Source organism: Pteropus alecto, unplaced genomic scaffold, assembly GCF_000325575.1.
Source record: "Pteropus alecto unplaced genomic scaffold, ASM32557v1 scaffold71, whole genome shotgun sequence".
Taxonomy (NCBI): Eukaryota; Metazoa; Chordata; class Mammalia; order Chiroptera; family Pteropodidae; genus Pteropus; species Pteropus alecto.
In genome coordinates, this window is record NW_006433024.1 from 6,527,144 (window position 1) to 6,547,210 (window position 20,067).

Here is a 20,067-nt window from a genome sequence, read left to right on the forward strand (position 1 = left end):
ATACTGTACTGCCTATTAGAAGACTGCTTAACAAAGGCACACCACAGAAGAGCAGATTTAGTGAAAATCACAGTTTCATACATTTATGTAATAAATTGTCTTGGCTGCCTGCCATATTATAGGGATGAACTACTGGATATAAAATTTCCTGTCCTCCACTAGCTCACAGTCTATCAACATGTGAACAACTGACAATGCAGTCACTATAACTATATACATATATATGTACATACACAAATTTTATATATACACACACACACAAACATGTATTTTCACTTCACTATTAGATTGTGAAAGATGGCATGGTTAATTCCACTCAGGTGACAAAAGATTGTGGTTGGCTTCATAAAGGAGATGATATTTCCACGAGTGACATGTAATTGAGGTAAGAAATCAAAAACTGGTCATCGCAGTTCCTGGATTCTACTTAGCCATATTATTGGGAGTAAACTTTTATTAGGCAAATGTTGGGTTATAAGATACATTATCTCTGCTAAGCACAAACAATATGTCAGCCAATATCTGTGTAGCAGCCCACACTTTCTCGTCCAGGTTAAGTAGTTTTCTTCATATTTGGGACCCTTTTCTTGCTATTTTGGCTTTTCCTGGGTCATAGAGAAGAAAAGTAGAGAATCATCAAAACATCAATCTTCCTCATCTCCCAGACATGAAACTTCAAAACTGCATTCACAAAGAAGAAACTGATTTGCAATTTCTTACAAATCTTGAGATTTTAATATTTTTAATGATCTCAAGTATCTTAATTTTTATGTATGGATTTTCTTTTATTAGGTTATTTCCACTTCCTTCCATTTTTAATCTCTTAAATCCTGACCTCCAAATGCTTTTTTTCCCACTGATCTCTTGGTCAGTATATGTTTTGAAATGTGGTGCTCTGAACTGAACATAGCATGTGCTGCAATCCACAACCGCCCCCCCGCCCCCCCGAATATAATGACATTTCATCTTCTCTTTCTTTGGAAATAAGCCTCTTATTTGCAAGATTGGAAGAGATGATATTGATTCATTTTTCACGTGATAAAACTTATTAGCTATATCCACTTATGTAAAGTTAGATGTAATAAGCTAAAATGATACTGTCTATAGTTTATATTTTATTGCAATGCCTTTTACCTTTTGCTCTTATAGGCATAGATGACATTGATGAAATGCAATTTAGTTTTGTAGTCAAGGAAAGTTGGATAAAGACTAAAACTAAAGCATAGAGAAAATCAGTTAAATGTATATTTTAAAACTTCACTTTTATTGAAACCTGAATATCTGTTTTTATTTATTTTTGTAGAGTAGGATGAGAATTTCAATGTCTCTGAATTTTGAAACACATATAATTAATCACTTTGTATTATAATTGTATTTCATCCCATTAGATGGAACCATCCATGTCTTTTCATCTTTCCATCCATAGTATTTTGTCCAGTGTCTGGAACTCAGAAGATGTGCAACTTGTTTCATGGACCTTTCTTAAATTGTTCAAAGACTTATATTTCAAAGAGTTTTATCAGAATTAATGAAAACAATAATTTAAAAAAATATTCATATATATATCTGTAAGTTAATCACTTGGCCTCATTTTTATCTTTTTCCATTATACTTTCTATTTTCATTATATATAAAATATATGTTTATATTCTGCCATATATTGTGCTTTTATGGGAACAGAACATATTCTCCCAAAAAGATGGTAAGTACTTTGAAGGCAAGAGTCATATAATATGCTTCATGTGCAAATTCTAGGGCTCAACACAATGCTAAACACACAGCAGTTAGCTTTGTACACGTGAATTCTCAGCTACATTTAACCATCTAGAACTTAAAAAGTTCAGGCCTAGAAAAGTTTTGAGACTTTGCCTAAGTTGCACAGCTGGTTGACCCCCTACCGTTATAACCTTCATTCAAATCTTGTGATTCACATTATGAGAAGGAAACTTTTAAAAATATGAGTGTTTCATTCACCCAATTCCTCAGTATAATATTTTGGATAAAATTGCTCATAGACTATTATGGTATTTCTATTACTATTTTTGCTACACTCCTTTTTTATTTCTGACCTAAATTACTGCTTTACGTATGACAATCCTCACTGATACCTCACTATTTTTCCATTCATTATAATGAGAGTTTTCTGTACATTGATGATTACAGCAATAGAATTAGTGATTATCTGGAATTTTTTTCCCCTCGCAACTCTTCAAAAATCAATGTAGACTGAGGACCCTATATTAGAATCTGTTCTCTAGTGAAGAATCTCACTCCACTGTCTTCCCATATTCTTTAGTTATATGTCACCTACTTATTGATTAATTCAAGGATCAATTGTGATGTAAGAATCCAGTAATGCAGGAACCAAGAAAATTATCGTATATTTTGCTCTGGATATTAAAGGACAAAGGTGTAAAGGATTACAGGATCCCAGAATACAGTTTTTAAAAATATATTCCATTTTGTACCCTGTTCGCAGTCTCTTGCAGGTCTACTACCTCAATTGTGAATAGACTTGATTCTTCCACTAATTAACCATTGGACTTGGACAAATTACTGTCCCTCTCTGAATTTCTCTTCTTAACAATACAATGAGAGCTCAGTTGGGCTATATGATCACAAAGATTTTGTGTAACATTTAAGTAGTAAATGCTGACTGTAGAAGGACATGACCATGCATAAGGGTTTTATATTGAGGAAAAGAATCTTTCTTATTCATTTAAGAATTTACTTGTAAAAAAAAAAAATTTACTTGTAGTATTGCTTTATATCAATAATAATAGTATAATATATTGATCAACTAATATGCAAGCCTCTGTGATTGATGAAGATCAAGGCAATTTTAAAATATGGAAGAACCAATCAGCAACTTTATGAAGTGGATGCTACGGTGTGATGGGAGTGATAAATGCAGATTACCAAAGATGGCTGCTGCTATAGCAAACAGAGGCAAAACAAGACAGTATTTTAAGGTCTATAAATGCAAGTTTAGATTCGAGCCTTATTTATTGAATCATAGGCAGGTATGATTCTCATTCCTTTTGCACTTCCCCTGCCCATTCCCCTTGTGAATTCCCTAAATTTACAAGATCTCAGTTATCCTACCAACATAATAGCTTATGGGATGTGATGATGAAGTCTGTACCCCGCTAAGGTAGAAGCTCACTGGCACTATTATAGAAAGGCTAGAGAGAAATTGTCTCAAACTCTTTCTTTGAGACAAGCATAAAAGAGGTGGTGAGCAAATGAAACTGTCAATTTTTGTAGGCCTTCTCTTTATTACCTTCTGTGTGGAATTTAAACACACATGCATGTTGGCCCCAAATATAGTATCTGGTGAGCATCTTAATGAATATCCTTATTATTGCAATTAATAAACATTTAAAATGAGTGTACTATGTCAGTCATAATTTCATCAATATTCCTTCCTCAGTATTCATATTGGTTCCTTGGTTCTCTTCTCTGTCTAGATTCACACTCTTCGTAAACTTATTGAGTATAATGGTTTTAAATCCTATCTTTATACTAATCTCTCTGGAAATCTAGACTTATATACCTAAATACCTTCTTGACATCTGCATTTGGATATATTAAGTGATCTCAAATTTCATGTGACTAAAGTTGAACACTTGAGCTTTGCCTGAAATTTGCTTTACTTATAGCCCTTCCCATCTTGCCAATTGGTCTGGCCAAAATCCTTGTAGTCATCCTTGACTTCTCTCTTACTACACCCAGTCCATCAGAAATCCTATTGCCTTGAACTTCCAAATATGTTATGAATACCTAGACTGCACCACTTCCACTGCTGCCATCCTAGTCCTACTGTGTCTTACCTAGATCACTGCAATAACCTCTTACCCAACCTACTTGTATCCTCGATGTATTCTTAATGCAGCAGCCATTAATTATCCTTTTAAAACGTGTCAGATTATGCCACTCTTTTGTTCAAAACTCTCCATGGTAACTATTTTAAAGAAAATGAAGAACTTAACAATAGCTTACAAAGCCCTACAATGTCCAGCCCCCGCATTACCTCTCTGTCCCTTGATCACTTTGCTTTGGTCACTCTGGCTTCCTTGCTACTCTTCAGAATTACCAGGCTTATTTCTGAGTTAAAACCATTGCACTAGCTATTTCTTCTGCCTGAAATGTTCTTTCCTTTCCTTTTTCTTTCTTTCAAGTGTTTGCTCAAACATCACCTTCTCAATGATGTTTACCTGACCACTTTATTAAAATCACAACCCCAGCACTTCTGATCTCACTCCTCTCCACTTTATGTTGTATTTTTGATATCACTTATCACCTATTACATTATATAATTTGCTTATTTAAAATGTTTATTATTATCCCTACTAGAATATCAACTCCATGAGGCTGAATTATTTGTTTTGTTTACTGAGCATTCTTAGTAACATAGAGCGATGTCTAGAATATTGCATGTGAGGAGGACTGTTCTAGAGACTTTACATACATTATTTCATTTAATTATCAATTCTATATGTACAGATGAAGAAGTTAGACTCTTAGGGCTTACCTAACTTGGCTGAAGTCAATATCTGATAAATAGTGAAGCTGAGATTTGTCTGTCTAAATCATCTGCTCCTTGCCTCTCTCATATAAAGTAAGCAAAAACAAGAGAATAGAATAAAAATATATATATGGTTGGATTTATGTGTTATTTAATGGTAAAAACACTTTTACATAAATGTCTACAAATAAGAATAAAATACTTTCTCTTTAATATGGAAATAATAATTGAATTATATAGAATTCAAATATTTCCTTGCACATAAATTTGTCTTCTTTGGTAACTTAAATATATTTTGCTTTGTTTTGATATTATTTCAGTAAATATTGTTTCTGAAACAAGAATTTTGTTTTCCTTCCTTCTCTACACAAATATATCTTTTATACAGTCTATGGTAAGGCACAAGTATAGAAAACCATTATTCCGATTGTACATTGTTTGATAGATTGTTTAAGCTTTATAAGATTGAATTTACATTCACTTTAAAATGAAACTGATTATGTCAATAAGCATTTTTTCATTGTTAAATACAACACATGATTGGAGCATGTCTTTCAGGGGTTTTCAACTTACAGTTTCAAGTCTACTGGTAGGGTAAAGTGGCACAATTACTCTAGTTTGATTGTAAATTCCTGTACTTATTTGAGCAATATTCTTTCTGAAAAATGACTGATACAGTTTTGCATTCTGCAGACTGTTCCTTATTGCCCCAAGACCTTGGTTAGAATATTATTATGTCTATCAAGGGAGATATACCAGTATATGAATCACTTTGCCTTTGAGATATGTAAATATTTCTAATTTGACACTTAAGCTAACAGTGGATATTGCATACTACTTCAGGATAAGACAAAGTAAAATATAGCATTTTTTTTCATCTGAAATTTAAGGAGCAAGGCATCCTAAACCACCAGACACTATTGTGGTATAATCTATCACCTTTGTTAACATTTTGTTGGATATAAAGCATAACGTATCAGGTTGCATAGCGACAATATGGTTCACCAGGCATTCTATTTTTATAACTTTATTTAAAACTGACATGTAACTTGCTGTACCTGAAACCCCCAGTGAGCCAGTTATTGGAGTGTAACAAAGTTTTGACGTCAGAGTGGCTATTTATTCCACTGGAAACCATTAGCAATGCATTACCCTTTGGCACTGCTGTTTTTTTGCAGAAACATGGTTAAAATTTTATGACTGATTTTGACCAATTAGATTTCTTTCTCTCTTAGAACCAAGAAATTATATATAATACACAAATATATATGCATGTGTGTATATATAATATACATATGCTTTATATTCCTAAGATGTGTAATATATATTTAAATATAAGATTTTATATATAGATATGTACTAACATTCTACATAGAAATTCTTTTTAAAGTTTCTTCTGAAAAGCCAAGTATTATGATTTTACTTCTTTAAGTTCTAGACTGATTACTATTTTAAAAAAGGGACTTAGCTGCATATTATTATTGTTATTTATTACTATGGATACAGATATTGATTGGTTGCATAGCTCTACCATGTTTGTTGGCATTATTGCTGTTGCTCTTTTTAAAGAGGACTCTTTAGCATTTCATTTGTTTACTACCAATGGCAGTCTTTGGAAGTACTGGGGACAATAGCATTTTTGTACAAATGTAATATAATCAGTTACAGGCAGGTTTTCCTTCTTCTTAACTTTGACCATTATTTTCTGAAGGCACTAAATATGTGCTGTCCATCCGTGCATGGAGTTAAAGTCTCTTAACACCTGAGCCAGCCAAGCGCCAGTTTACATGCTGAGCTTTGCCATTGCATTTCAAATCAGATCTGATGGAACCACCATTTGGAATTAAGAAGAAGAAAATAGTTCAGCTTTTATTTAGTGACCTAGCTGCTCTTAAAACCCTGTACAAAACATTGCCAGACTTGTGTTTGTGAAACAACTCACTTGTGTCAGTTAAGGATATACGTGCTTTTAAATTGAGGAGAAAGTTAATTCTTTCAAACTCCAGTGTGAGATCTCAACTGCAACAATAATTATTACTATTATTTTTAATGATTATCTACTTATTAATCTTCACTTATTAATGAATTGATTTGTTTTTCCTTGGAAACTTTAAATGTTTGTATATAAATATAATAGGAATACTCCATATGGTAACTTTTTCAGCATGTTATAATTTTTTTTAACTTCTTTTCTCCCTGAAACCCACCAAGACTCTTTTGAGGTATAAAATGTATAGGATGCGTTCCAACTCCAAAGGTACTATATTTCTTACAAAGTGTTACAATATTGCACATTAGTTAAAAGTGGAGGCATACTGGGTTAGAGTCTCGGCCTGCCACTACCTCTGACAATGAACAGATTATTTCAGAATTCTGAATCAGTTTCCTGACCTATAAAATAGTTATAATAATAACTACATTGAAGATTATTGTGTTGTAAGGATTAAATGAAATAACAAACATAAAGTCATTAACTCAATGTCTGGCACATAGTATAACTCAATAAATGGTGACTATCATTTGTGCTCTTGGACTTGGTAACTCCTGTTGTCTGCAGCAGCAGTATGGCATCGTGCTTAATAGTGCAGGCTTTAGAACCGGACTGCCTGGGTTAGAATCCCAGCTCTACTACTTAGGAGCTACATAACCTTCCTTCAAGAAGTTACTTAACTCTGCTGCCCCAGTTTCTTCATCGATAAAATGAGGGACTATAATAGTACCTACCTCAGGCGTGTTTGAAGATTATATGCTTTAATTCAAGGAGAGTGCTCAGAACAGTGCCTGACACATAGTATGAGTTCAAAAAATGTTAGCTATTATTATTACAAAAATTGCTGAATATGAGCTTCCTGGTATTTTTAGAAGTATTTTAAGTCCAGCCCTGGAATTTTATAATGATTAAACAGGCCCAGCTGTAGAAATGATTCGCCTGAAGATACAAAGCATTTCTAGAGATTTTGCCATCTAGCCCAGTAATACCTGCAAATAGCCATTCAATAAATACTTATTGTAAAACTCATTTAACTCAAATAACTGACACCAAAATCTAAATGAGTTCATTTTAGTACTTATTGCAAAATCATGTAATTTCAGGTTTTATTGTTGTTGCACATTTTAAAGTTGAGATATGTAATTCTTCTAGGAAATTTAGTCCTACTGGTTTGAGGTAATTCCGATTCAAGATTACTATTTGGACTGTTCCTGTTCTCAAGCACACAATAAGCTTTCCATCAAGTAGATAATTTCAGCTTGATAATGCCTGCTAGTGACCTAACCATTCACATTGGTAACATAGATGCTAGGCCTCTATAATTCCATTTCTTTACTGCCTCCTGCCCCTCAAGGGTGGATGCTAAAACTAGAGCGATGAATAGACTTTTTCTCCTGGCACACCATTGTGCTTTTTAAAAAGGTGTATACATAGCTCAAGAATTACTATATTAAGAAGTTGTTGAATGAGTTTATCAGAGGTATGTGCAAATAGATGCCCTGAATCAACCTCTCAAAGCTATTTATAGCAATACTTTGACATCTTGGTCTTGGCATTAACTTGACCTGAGTTTAATTCTTAGCTTTACCACTTGTAGCTGTGTGACCTTGAGCAATTCAACTCATTATCGAATATTTGTTGAGAACCCATTCTGCTCTCTATAAATATGCAAGATAATTTTATAGAAATATGTATAAGAAAAATAATCTCTAAGTCCAAGTTTCAATAATTAGAAACAGAATAATTTATAGAGTTGTGATGAAGGTCAAAATGTGATCATCTAAGGTAAAAAACACTGCGAATCATAAAGTTGTATACTATAATTTACTGAGAGTAGGGACCACATGTTACTTTTGTTGTCTTAGTATCTAACATATAGTATCTGACATATAGAAGTATTCAGAAAATGTCTATAGCAGACTGATTTTTTAAAGTCTCAAAAGCATCTATCTGTACATAGAATATTAGCAATTTAAAATTTAAACTTAAAAATATAGATAATTTATTCTTTTGATTTTCTAACTGGATTCCACATATACTCAGCTTTATGTGGAATATCCCTATGGGATTTCCTTAAAAAAAAAAAAAAAGGTCTTAAATAAAGGCATTTTTATATTTGCGGTGTTATTAGCAGGCCCTACTTTCTACAATGTAATGTAGGGTTTGAATTAAGAGAAATTATAAAATCGATTGAATCTATTATAGCCAAAAGCCAGTTTTATTTTTGTGCACCTAGAACCGCAGTTAAGCCTCCAGATTTTAGAATAATTTAATTTATATGTTATATGGAGGAAAATATATTTTGTACCTGAACTTAATAATAATCTTTGAATAATAAACTCTACTTTAATTGACATAGTATTCAACTCCTTAAAATCTTTCTAATTATTTGGACAATGTATGTTTATTAATGTTATTAAATGGATTAGAAATAGACTTCAGCACACTGGGCCACATCTAAAAATCTTTCATATAGTGTATTGTAAGTTAATAACGTAAAAGGTGGGAATCTTGTAGACCAGAAAGTATCAGTATTAGGCAAAAAAAAAAAAATTAGATCCTAGGCACTATTCTTGCATTGTACTTCTAGATTTGAACCTAAACGCCCTTTGAAAAATAATAGCACTCAAGATACACATAAACTAAATTCATGCTTGATTTGGGAGATTATCTCCTGTTAATATACATTTGAATATTGGGTTTAAAAAAATTTTTTTTAAATTTGTTTCAAGTATACAGTTCATTGGACATATATATAATTCATAAAACAATCTCCCCAATTGCTCCCTCCCTCCCTCCCCCTGGCCCTCCACCTAGCTGTCATATTAATGCTAACTGAATATTGTTTTAAAATAAGAAATGATACACTGTAGTCACAGGAGTAAAACTCAACAACCTAAAAGTACAGAAAAACCTTTTCAGTGGGAGGTCACTGGAAAATGGTATGGCTAAAAGAAATTTCCTCTGACATATACCCAGCTAATTAATTTGCACTTATAGAGGGAATGAATTTCTTACTCTCACTGAACTTAAAAAAAAGCAATGAAAATCCACTAAAATCTCACTCTATCAATTTAAATTTTAATGACCATTTTTCAAGAGGTCAGAAAGGCCATATTTTCTTATCCTTAGACTAAAACCATTAGCTATTTACCATAATCTTCTTCTTATCTTTCATAATAACTGTACTGAATTTTGAAGCTAATGAGACCTGCCAACAGGAGAAAGGTTTGCATGCCTTTTCCTTCTCTGGATGCATCATTTTAATATGCTAGTAGTTGTCAGCAGTGTTGCCAGTGAATATTTAAGACTACAGGAAAAATATGATATGTCTTCTTTTCTTTTTGATTATGTCTAACTATTGCTCCTTAAAGAGGGCTATGAATGTGATCTCCTCAGGAAAATCCCCAAAATATAGCATACTTGTCTTGATGTTTATTCTTTAAGTAGGTAGTAAAACACCCATAATGTGTGAACATTCTCTAGGTGATTATGATATTCACCATTAATTAGATACCTCTAGACAAAATCATCTTCTCCCTTTAGATCTGGATTCAGGCAGTCATCTAAGCACCTTACATTAACAATGACAAGTATTCGAAACTCTTAATGTTTAAGTCATGATAGAATTTCTTGAATAACTTATAGAAACACCATGAGATATAGGGAACTGCCACTGAGGGAAATTAAGTTACTTTTCCAAAACCACAGAGTTAATAATTAGCAGAGCCAAGATTTAAACATGTCTTACCATGCTGTTTCCCTTTTCCACTCTACCACTGTTGTTTTAAGAAGAAATAAACCATTTCCTCAGTGACTTATATACATTTGTGCATATACCTTCCTATATTGTGTGCTCTTGTCCATTTTTATATTCCTGTGTCCAGTACCTGATAGATAATCCTCATTCAGCAAATATATGTTGAGTGCTGAATCTGTAGACCTACAGGTATGACAAGATGGCAAACATTAAAAATAATTAAAGTACTTTAATAAAAAAAGAAATCAGATATACTATGGAGATTTGTGGACCGTGAAAAAGCCATAATGATGAAGAGTTAGAGATCTGAAATGGTACTAAATAAATAGAAACTTGAGAGGTATTACAGTGTAGTGGTTAAGAACATGGACCGTGGAGCCAGACTGGACTGTTTGCATTCTAATTCTACCACATACTAGTATGACTTGGTTAAGTGACTTTACTCTCAGTACTTGTTTCTTTATCTGCAGAATTTGGGGTTATAATGTCACTACCTCATAGAGTTATCATGAGGATAAAAGGATTTAATAAGAACACAGCACTTAGCACAGGCTATGGCACGTAGGAGGCACTCTTTAAATGTTTGCTCTTACCATTGCTCAAATATGAACTACACGTTTCATCCACTGTTTTGGCTCCCTCTGAATTGCTTGCTTAGGAGGCCTAATGAATTGGTAAAGCCAGCCTTGGCCCCTGATTTCTGTCTACAAACCAATAAAACTTAATGACTGGAAAATAGGTAGCACACTGGGATTTACATGGATTAATGGTGATACTGATGTGAGAAGGACTCAGATCCATAGTAACCAGAACTTCCTCCCCCCAAAAGCTATATGGATTTTGTTCTTATCTTATGGAATATTATCACCTAGATATGCCCCAAATGCACACACAAAATGAATGATTATGATGAAGAGATCTCTGAATTCAGTTAAGTTTAGTGAAACAAATTTTAAGTATCTAGATACTATTCTGGCAGCTTCTTAAGAAATATTCGTTCTCTTCTGTTTTATGTGCTCTGCTTGTCACTCTGGTCCTTATGATCAGAGTTCTGTGTATATCCACCTGCTATCTCAATGTACCTTCGTATTTCTCCACAGTGTTCTTGATAATGTACTGAAGATGGCCGTGTGTGTAGCTTAGGTAACTTAACATCAAATTGCCTTTGATGCTGATTCTGACTTGATGCCTTGGTTTTAGTGACTGGGCCAATTCTAATAAATTAAATTTCTAACTTATTCTCTCATCCCTGAGCCTCTTCCCATATCCTTGTTTCTCAGTTTATTCACAACTAGATGATGTGTTCTTTTTAGGGAAAGTCACCACATTGATGTTAACATGACTAGTTCTCTAGTCATTTCTTTCTTAAAGACTCCCTACTACTACAAATTACTCCCTCCCAGTTTATCATGTATTAGTCCTTGCCAGACCCCTGTACCACTTACTCCTGCTAGTCTTTGCTCAGTTTTGTACTTCTGGTATCAGAACCTGGCCCCTTAGTCTACACCTGAATTCTAGCATCAACCATCAACCATCACTGCATTTTTCTTTTGATGACTTTAAGAGGAAGTTGTAGTGTAACATAAAGGTCTTAATTAGCAGAAGAGAATCTAGAAGGTTAGAAGGGGAAAAATTTTTGTTTTCTCCTACCTACTTTTAATTTTACTCCTAAATACAAGAGTGTGGTATATTATTTGCAAAAACGCCCACTGTTCTTCCTCTCTTCTCTATACGTAACCCTTCCAAATGTGTCCTTAACTGCTCTTTCCATCGCAAGGTGAAGTCTGTTTTTACAGTCCTAGAGTATGAACTGAGATATGGACTTGTTTTGGCTAATGGGTTATTAGAAAATGGGGCATATTCAGAAACCTAAAAAGTGATCATGTATTGGGGTTGTTCTACTTTGCTACTTTTGGAACCAAACTACTCTGCAGAAACCTGGGCTAGCCACCTAATGCTAGAGAAGCATGGTCCAGTCACTTTTTTTTACCCTAGCCAACTTTCTGACGTGTGAGACCATTTGGGACCAAGCAAGCCTCAGTCAACCCACTATCAAAAGAATCGCCAGATGAGCTCAACACAAATTACCAACCCATAAAATATGACCTGATAAATGATTGTTGTTTTAAGCCACCAAGTTTTGGGGTGGTTTGTCACATGGCAAAAGTTAAGTGGTTCAGAGAGAATCAATACCGTCATTATTAGTCATTTTTTTTGTGTTTTGTCGGTTGTGTATGTCAGCTGTGTATTATGGTAAGATTCATTACTATACTTGAAATTAGAGGTACATAATTTCTTAAAGCAATTATTTAATATTTTTGGTTAAGATGGAGGAATGTTAAATCATAGAATAAAAATAATAGTGATGTTTTTCTTCCCTATCTTAGAAAGAGATAATTAGTCTCCAAAGGTTTTCTTGAAAATTTGTGTTCAAACTTAACATTTTAAAAATTGCTTTATTCAATAGCCTAGTTTTTCTTTCTTTTTTTTTTTTTAATTGGATTTCTCACAAATAAGACTTCTTTCCATAAAACTGAAAGTTATTAATCCCTGGGCAGCAAAAAGTGCATTTTTATATCAAGCATTTTATAAATCATGGGAGTTTTGGGTTTCTAAAACTAAGATGGATAAATACTCTCATTAACTACGGAATGTTCAACCCTGTGAGTTGGATCCACTTTTATCATTATATATATCCTTAACCCCTATCATTAGACTGTATGTAGTTTGAAGAATGATGAAGTTCCATGTTCAATCCTAAATCAGATATACAGTGAACATAGCTATTCTTACATCACTAGCCTCAGTGTATACTGGAGCACTTTAGTCCTTCATAATAAAACAGACTCATAACTCCAAGTGTGGATGACTTGCCAAATTCAAGATTAACAACACTTGTCATAGCTAAAAAACCTCAAAAGAAATATGGCTTCCAGCAGCAAAGGTATTCTTGGCAATCTACTGCTAAGCGCCTTGAGTTTTTTGGGGATTGGCTTGCAAAACCATCCTCATGTAGCATGAGCTCTGAGTCACAAGCAACATTTTACTTACAACTTGGGAATTCTCAGATGATGACAAATGATGATGACAATAATTTGAATAAATTGTGCATTCATAGTTATGGCTAAATGTCCTGGTTTAGCTCTGTTTTTGTGACCATCATCATCTTCCATGGCCAAGTCACTCTTTTCTTTTGTTTTATAACACTTGTAAAATACATATGCAAAAATATTGAAAATTAAGATTTGAAAAAAGGAAAGGAGGAAGAGAGAGAGGAAGAGGAAGGAAGAAAGGAAGGAAGAGAGAGGACCTGAGGGAGGAAGAAAAGTAGAGAGGCAGAAACAGAAAAATGGGCATGGAATCTGTTTGTCCAAGAAAATTAGCCTCAGTGTAATTGCATATATGAAATAAATGCCCCAGGTTTTGAAGTTAAGGCTAAGTTTTCAACAGATTGGTTGGTAAACTTTGTGGATGGTTTCTTTACCTTGAGAACAGTCTAGTAATTCTAGAAACATAACTGATATAGCATCAGAAAACTGCTTTAAACACATGGTTTACTCTGTATTGTTGCCTCATGTAATATTCTCATACTTGTATATTATGCTGAGTTTTGTACCACAAGGATTACATTTTTTTTTTAGTCATAGTGAGGCATAAAACTGTGTGTTGCATGTTAGAACAGTTGTGTTTGAGGGTACACAAGAATGCAAGCATATAAGATATTATTTTTATTTTGCAAGTATACTAGCATCAAGCAGGATAATAACTATAATGGCTAAGGAATTAAGACCGAGCAATAATGATTTGTGTAAGGCTTTTGCTTTGTGTAAAGATTTCTAAGGTTGAAGATAAAAGAGTTGTAGAAAATGTGTAGAGTGGAAATTGTACATAGTTCTAAAATAATTAACAGAACAAAACAAGTACAGTAATGGAAGAAACAGGCTTATTAGCAGTAGTGTACGTGTCAAAGAATCAAGGGTAATAGTATAAGTCAATGGTGTGAAATAAATTCTAAAACTATTTTGATCTTCAGCTGAATTAATAGGGACAAGAATCTATTCTGTGCTGATCATTTTGGAATTCAGACCTAGGAACATCAGCAAATTGGAACACATTCAGGAAAGAGCAACTAGCATGGTGAAAGATTTTTATATGGAGAGTAGCAGAAGAATTAAGTTTTGTTTAGAGAAAAACTTGAGGAGTATGATAGCTATAAAGTTATGATGTTTTTCATTGTAAGTAAAAGAAAAACCAACTCAAACTGGTTTTGATAACAGGTAATTTATGGGCTCATATCACTCAAAAGTTCAGAGACAAGTTGGATTTTAGGTGAGGCTTAGTCTAGTGGCCTAGTTAATCTTTCTCTCAGCTTTTCCATCTGCAATTTTAGCTAAAAACTGGCTGCCATCCTCTCTCTTCTTTGGTCAAGAAATCTGCTGGCAATAATCAGGTCTGTGCGTATGTATGTATATGCGTATATATATAAAGAGATTATATCTATCTATCTATCTATCATCTATCTATCTATCTATCTATCTATCTATCTATCTATCTATCTATCTATCTATCATCTATCATTTCTCTATCTTTCATCCATCTATCCATCCACCCATCTATCATCTATCTATCAATTATCATCTAAAGAGATTTCTTTCAAAGAATTGGCTCACACGACTAGGGGGATCAGCAAGTCTGAAATCAGTGGGGCAGGCTAGCATGCTGGAAACTCTGACATGGGCTGATATTGCAGTCTCAAGGCAAAATTTCTTCTTCCTTTGAGAAACCTCAGTTTTTGCTCTCAAGGTCTTTCAGCTAACTGGATGAGGCATACCCACATTACTGAAGATAATCTATTTTTCTTAAAGTGAGCTGATTGTAATATTAACCACATCTACAAAATACTTTCACAGCAACACCTAGATCAGTATTTCATTAAATATTTGGGTACTATAGCCTGTCCAAGTTGACACAAACTATCAATCTCTCCCAAAATATATGGTTGAAATTTTGAGGTAGCCAACAAATATTCCTTACGACAGCTGACAGTAGTTATATGAAAGGCTGCAATGGGTTTTAGGTTTTCAGTTGTTTTACATAGACTGATACCAGGGACAAAGTTATAGAAATAGTTAGGAAACAGCTATCAACTAAAAAAAGAACTGGCCAAAAAAAAAAGTGAGTTCTTATGACTGGGTATTCAAATATGAGGTAGGTTATTGTGGAATAAGGCCTAAAATTAAAGGCCAATATTATGTGTTCTTGACATCTGAGGAATACTGAGAGAGCCCCAAATGGCCTAAGCACAAGTTCTCCCCACTGTGCTCCCACGGATAGGGTTCCTTAGCTAAATGACTCTCCTTATCAAAGAGATCAGGCACAATAACTGCTTATCCCTGAGTACCCTGCTAGGCATGGAATTATCAAACAAGTCAATCACATCCTCACATGGGATCCAAGGGGCACTCCACTCTCCTGATACTAAAAACCTGCTTTCCACAGCCTTTGGTTGTCTCCTCTGTTCCTGAGTGCTACCCACATTTATCCATGCATATGGCATGTGGTATGTTCCTTCCCTGGGCTATAAGTATATCAGATTAATTAACTCTTGTCAATCTCATCTGTCCAGTGTCAGGTACCATGCGTTTGGCCATTCCTATTATCATAGAATGGGAATCCCTCCCTCACCAACAAGGAACATGATTAAATAAGACAACAAGGAAGTTTCTGCATAGACTCTTCCTTTCACAATTTCTCTATAACATGCAATGCTGTTAGGCATTTATTAGCAGTAGTTCTCAACAGTGGGGTTAACGTATTCAGTAAATCATATAATAAATAGATGTGCTGTCATCTAGACTTTGTTGTTCCATTTCTAGAGCACAGACAGAGTAGATTTAGCATTATTCTTAAGGGCACTGGGATTTCTGGAATGGTAAATGAGCATTGGCTTCATCTTAAAGTTACTAGCTGCATTAGCCCCAACAAGAGAGTCAGCCTGTTCTTTGAAGCTTTGAAGCCAGGAATTGACTTCTCTCAAGCTATGAAAATCCTAAATGGCATCCTCTTCTAATATAAGGCTGTTTTTTCTATATTTAAAATCTGTTGTTTAAGGTAGCCACCTTCATTAATTACATTAGCTGCAGCTGCATCTTCTGGATAACTTGCTGCATCTTCTACATCAGTATGTGCTGCTTCGCCTTGCACTTTTATTTTGTGGAGATGGTTTCTTTCCTTAAACCTCATGAACCAACCTCTGCTAGCTTCAGACTTTTCTTCTGCAGCTTCCTTATCTCTCTCATCCTTCATGAAATTCAAAGAGCATTAGGGCCTTGCTCTAGATTACGTTTTGGCTTAAGGGAATTTTGTAGTTAATCTTCTGTCCAGACCATTAAAACTTTCTCCATATAAGCAATAAAGCAGTTTTGCTTCCTTATCCTTTTTGTTTTCACTGTAGTACCACTTTTAGTTTTTTTCAAGGACTTTTTCTGTGCATTCACAACTTAGTTGTTTGGTGCAAGATGCCTAGCTTTCAGACTGTCTTAGCTTTTGACATGCCTTCCCTACTAAGCTGAATCATTTCTAGTTTTTAATTTAAAGTAAGAGGTATATAACTCTTCCTTTTACTTGAACATTTAGAGGCCATTGTAGGGTTATTGGCCTAATTTCAATATTGTTATGTATCGTGAATAAGGAGGTCCAAAGAACAGTAAGAACACACACACATTTATTATTTAAGTTCATCATCTTACATTGGCACAGTTTGTGGTACCCCAAAACACGATAGTAACATCAAAAGTTACTAATCACAGATTACTATAACAAATATAATAATAATGAAAAAGTTTGAAATATTGCGAGAATTAACAAAATGTGACAGACACGAATTGAGCAGATCTTTTGGAAACATGGCATTGATGGACTATCTTGATGCTGGTTTGCTGTAAACCTTCAATTTGTAAAACACTATAATATCCGCAAAGTGTAATAAAATGAGGCATGCCTGTACAGCCATAACAATTCGTTTGTCTCTCCACTGTTAGCACTCATCAGATTGTTATGCAAACTATTTATTTATACATCTTTTCCTTTTACCTCAAAGCTCAGAAAGCCATACTTTATTAATCTTTTTTATGAATCTTCATATACGTCTGAATAGCATAATTCCTATCATGTAGGTTCCTGACACATAGCAGCTATTCAATGAATATTTGGTGAGTGAATCTGAAGATCCCTTTCTTCATCAGAATTTGAGAAAAAAAATACCAATGAGCTGTGAAATTCTCCTTAAACAACATAACCTATAAGTTAATATCATAAATATAAATTCCTCAACACTGTTGAAATCCACACTCACCCCACCCACCTGTAGATGGAAAAAATGAGGTTTTGGGAATGTTGCGCACTTTTTTCTTCTTATTCTCCTTCCAAAATGCATGCCAGTTGCCCTAAGGCTTCTGAAGAACCCTGAAGGCAGCATCTCAGTTCGTGTAGGAAGGAGAGTTAGTATAGCTGCAAGGTGATCCCAACTTCTTGCCTGTCTGTTGATTAAGCTCCATTCACTTCAAAATCCCTGCTGAGAGCTAAAACACTGCTTTTGCAAGAAGGCATTTATTTTAGGCATAGTTTCATTCTTCAAGTTTGCAGCTTCACAGCACTCCTATCCTAGATTATGAGAAAAATATGAAGAAAGCTAAAATGGTTGGCATGAAGACATTTGACATATCTGTTTGTGTGTGTAATTCCTGTTTTATTACTTATGGTATTTAATTTGACTTACTCATTAAATTTATTATTTTCAAATTTTATGGAGATAATATTTGACATATAGCACTGTATAAATTTAAGGTATACAGCATAATGATTTGACCTACATATGTTGTGAAATGATTACCTCAACAAGTTTAGTTAATATCCATTATCTCACATAGAAACAAAAAAAAAAGAAAAAAGAAAAAAAATGTCTTTTCCTTGTGATGAGAACTCTTAGAAGTTACTTTCTTAACAACTTTTATGTACACCACACATCAGTGTTAGCTAGTAATCATGTTGTACATTACATTCCTAGTACTTTTTTATCTGGAAGTTTTTAGCTTTCAACCACTTTTGGCCAACACACACACACCACCGCCACCACTTCTTATCCATTTATTCACTGATGGACACTTAAGTTGTTTCCATGTCATGGCTATTGTAAATAATGCTTTTATGAATGTGGAGGTGCAGAAATCTCTTCACAATGGTGTTTTTGTTTCCTTTGTATATGTTGTCAGAAGTGGAGTTGCTGGATCATATGGTAGTTCTGTTTTTAATTTTTTGAAGAACTTCCATACTGTATTCCATCGAGGCTGTACCAATTTACCCTTCCACCAACAGTGCAGAAAGGTTCCCTTCTTTCCACATCCTCACCAGCATTTCCAGCATTTGTTATCTCTAAATTTATTCTTTTGATAGATTTGCATATGCTTCTTTATTTGACTCAGAGATTTAAGTATTTTTTTAAAGAAAAAGTAAAAGACCTGGACTGACAAAAGAATTTTTCTAATTCATAAACTTATTGTATACCTTCACAAAGGCGTAAAATAAATTGTGTTTATTAACAAGAATAAAATTACATTAAAGCACCTCTGGTGTTGAAACCAAATATTTAGAATCACTGTAGCCATATGTCTTTATATAGTACTATGCATGTGCTTGGCACTTAGTAAATATGTATTGGTTAAACAGTTTAAGAATAAGATGTGCTTCATTCCATTGATCATAGACCTTAAGAAAGATCTTAACATAATAGTAGTATTATCTCCATCTCCTGGGTTTATTCGCAGTAAACAGATCCGAGCTATACTAGGCCAGTTTAGCCAGGCAGAAGCCTTATTAATGAATGCTGGAGTGCAGCCAGGGACTTTGGATGGAGTCCTTTTGGATCTCGGATGTTCCTCCATGCAACTCGATGCTCCTGAAAGAGGTTTTTCCCTTCGGAAGGATGGCCCCTTGGACATGAGAATGGATGGTGACAGGTGAGTATTGATAAAGCATTTCTCCTTACAACAAGAAATCAATTTCTCAAAAGCACTTTGAATTTAATTCCCTTTTAAGACTGCAGAATTCCCATTACATGCCCACATCTAACACTATCCATATATAATAAGTCAGTTTTGTTTGCTACTCATTATAGTTTTTACTGTTTCTCTAGATTTGGGATTCTAAAAGAAAAATCATTGCTGTCTTTACACAGAATAGTGAAGATGATAACTTCAGGCTGATTATCTTTTTTACAATGTGAGCTTTTAGACTACTAACAATATTGATAAATATGATACTGAAACAATGGTTTCATTTTTATGCAGGCTCAACTATGTCTCTTGTGTGAAGTATATTTAATGCATATTCTTTTAAATACCGCATAAAAGTCAAAATCGTAGTGGTTGGCATTTGTGTGTTTTCCCTGTCTCTTATGCAGTCACCTTGGTTCCACCTTCTTCAGAAAAACTACAACTCATGGTACTATATCAAACAGTATTCTACAGAGGATAGTTTATACCTCCTCTTCATTCCTAACCACCCTGGAGATATTAGTGTTTGATCTCCATTATCCAAGTAGGTACATTTATAGTAAATAACACAAAGAGGATCACATTCTAGGAAAGTATAGGATAATTTTTTCAAATCTAAATTAATTTTAAAGGCTTAGATTAGCACTTGTCTCTGTGCCCAACACTGGTCCAGAGACTGGCCAGCTTGTACTTAAAAAGTTTAACCATGCCCTTCTCCTTCATTTCATGTCCCCATCAC

General features: G+C 34.2%; 1 protein-coding gene across 6 annotated transcripts in view; it reads left to right on the forward strand.

The window, feature by feature from the left end:
* Window positions 1-20,067, forward strand: part of METTL15 (methyltransferase like 15) — a 151,938-nt gene that overhangs the window by 103,441 nt on the left and 28,430 nt on the right. For 5 of the 6 annotated variants that reach the window (XM_025044036.1, XM_025044038.1, XM_025044040.1 and 2 more), the window contains exon 4: window positions 19,101-19,292. The exons of the other annotated variant lie outside the window; for it this stretch is intronic. In XM_025044036.1, coding sequence (XP_024899804.1) covers window positions 19,101-19,292 — 192 coding nt within the window. The remainder of the gene's footprint in view (window positions 1-19,100; window positions 19,293-20,067) is intronic. 6 annotated transcript variants of the gene reach the window in all.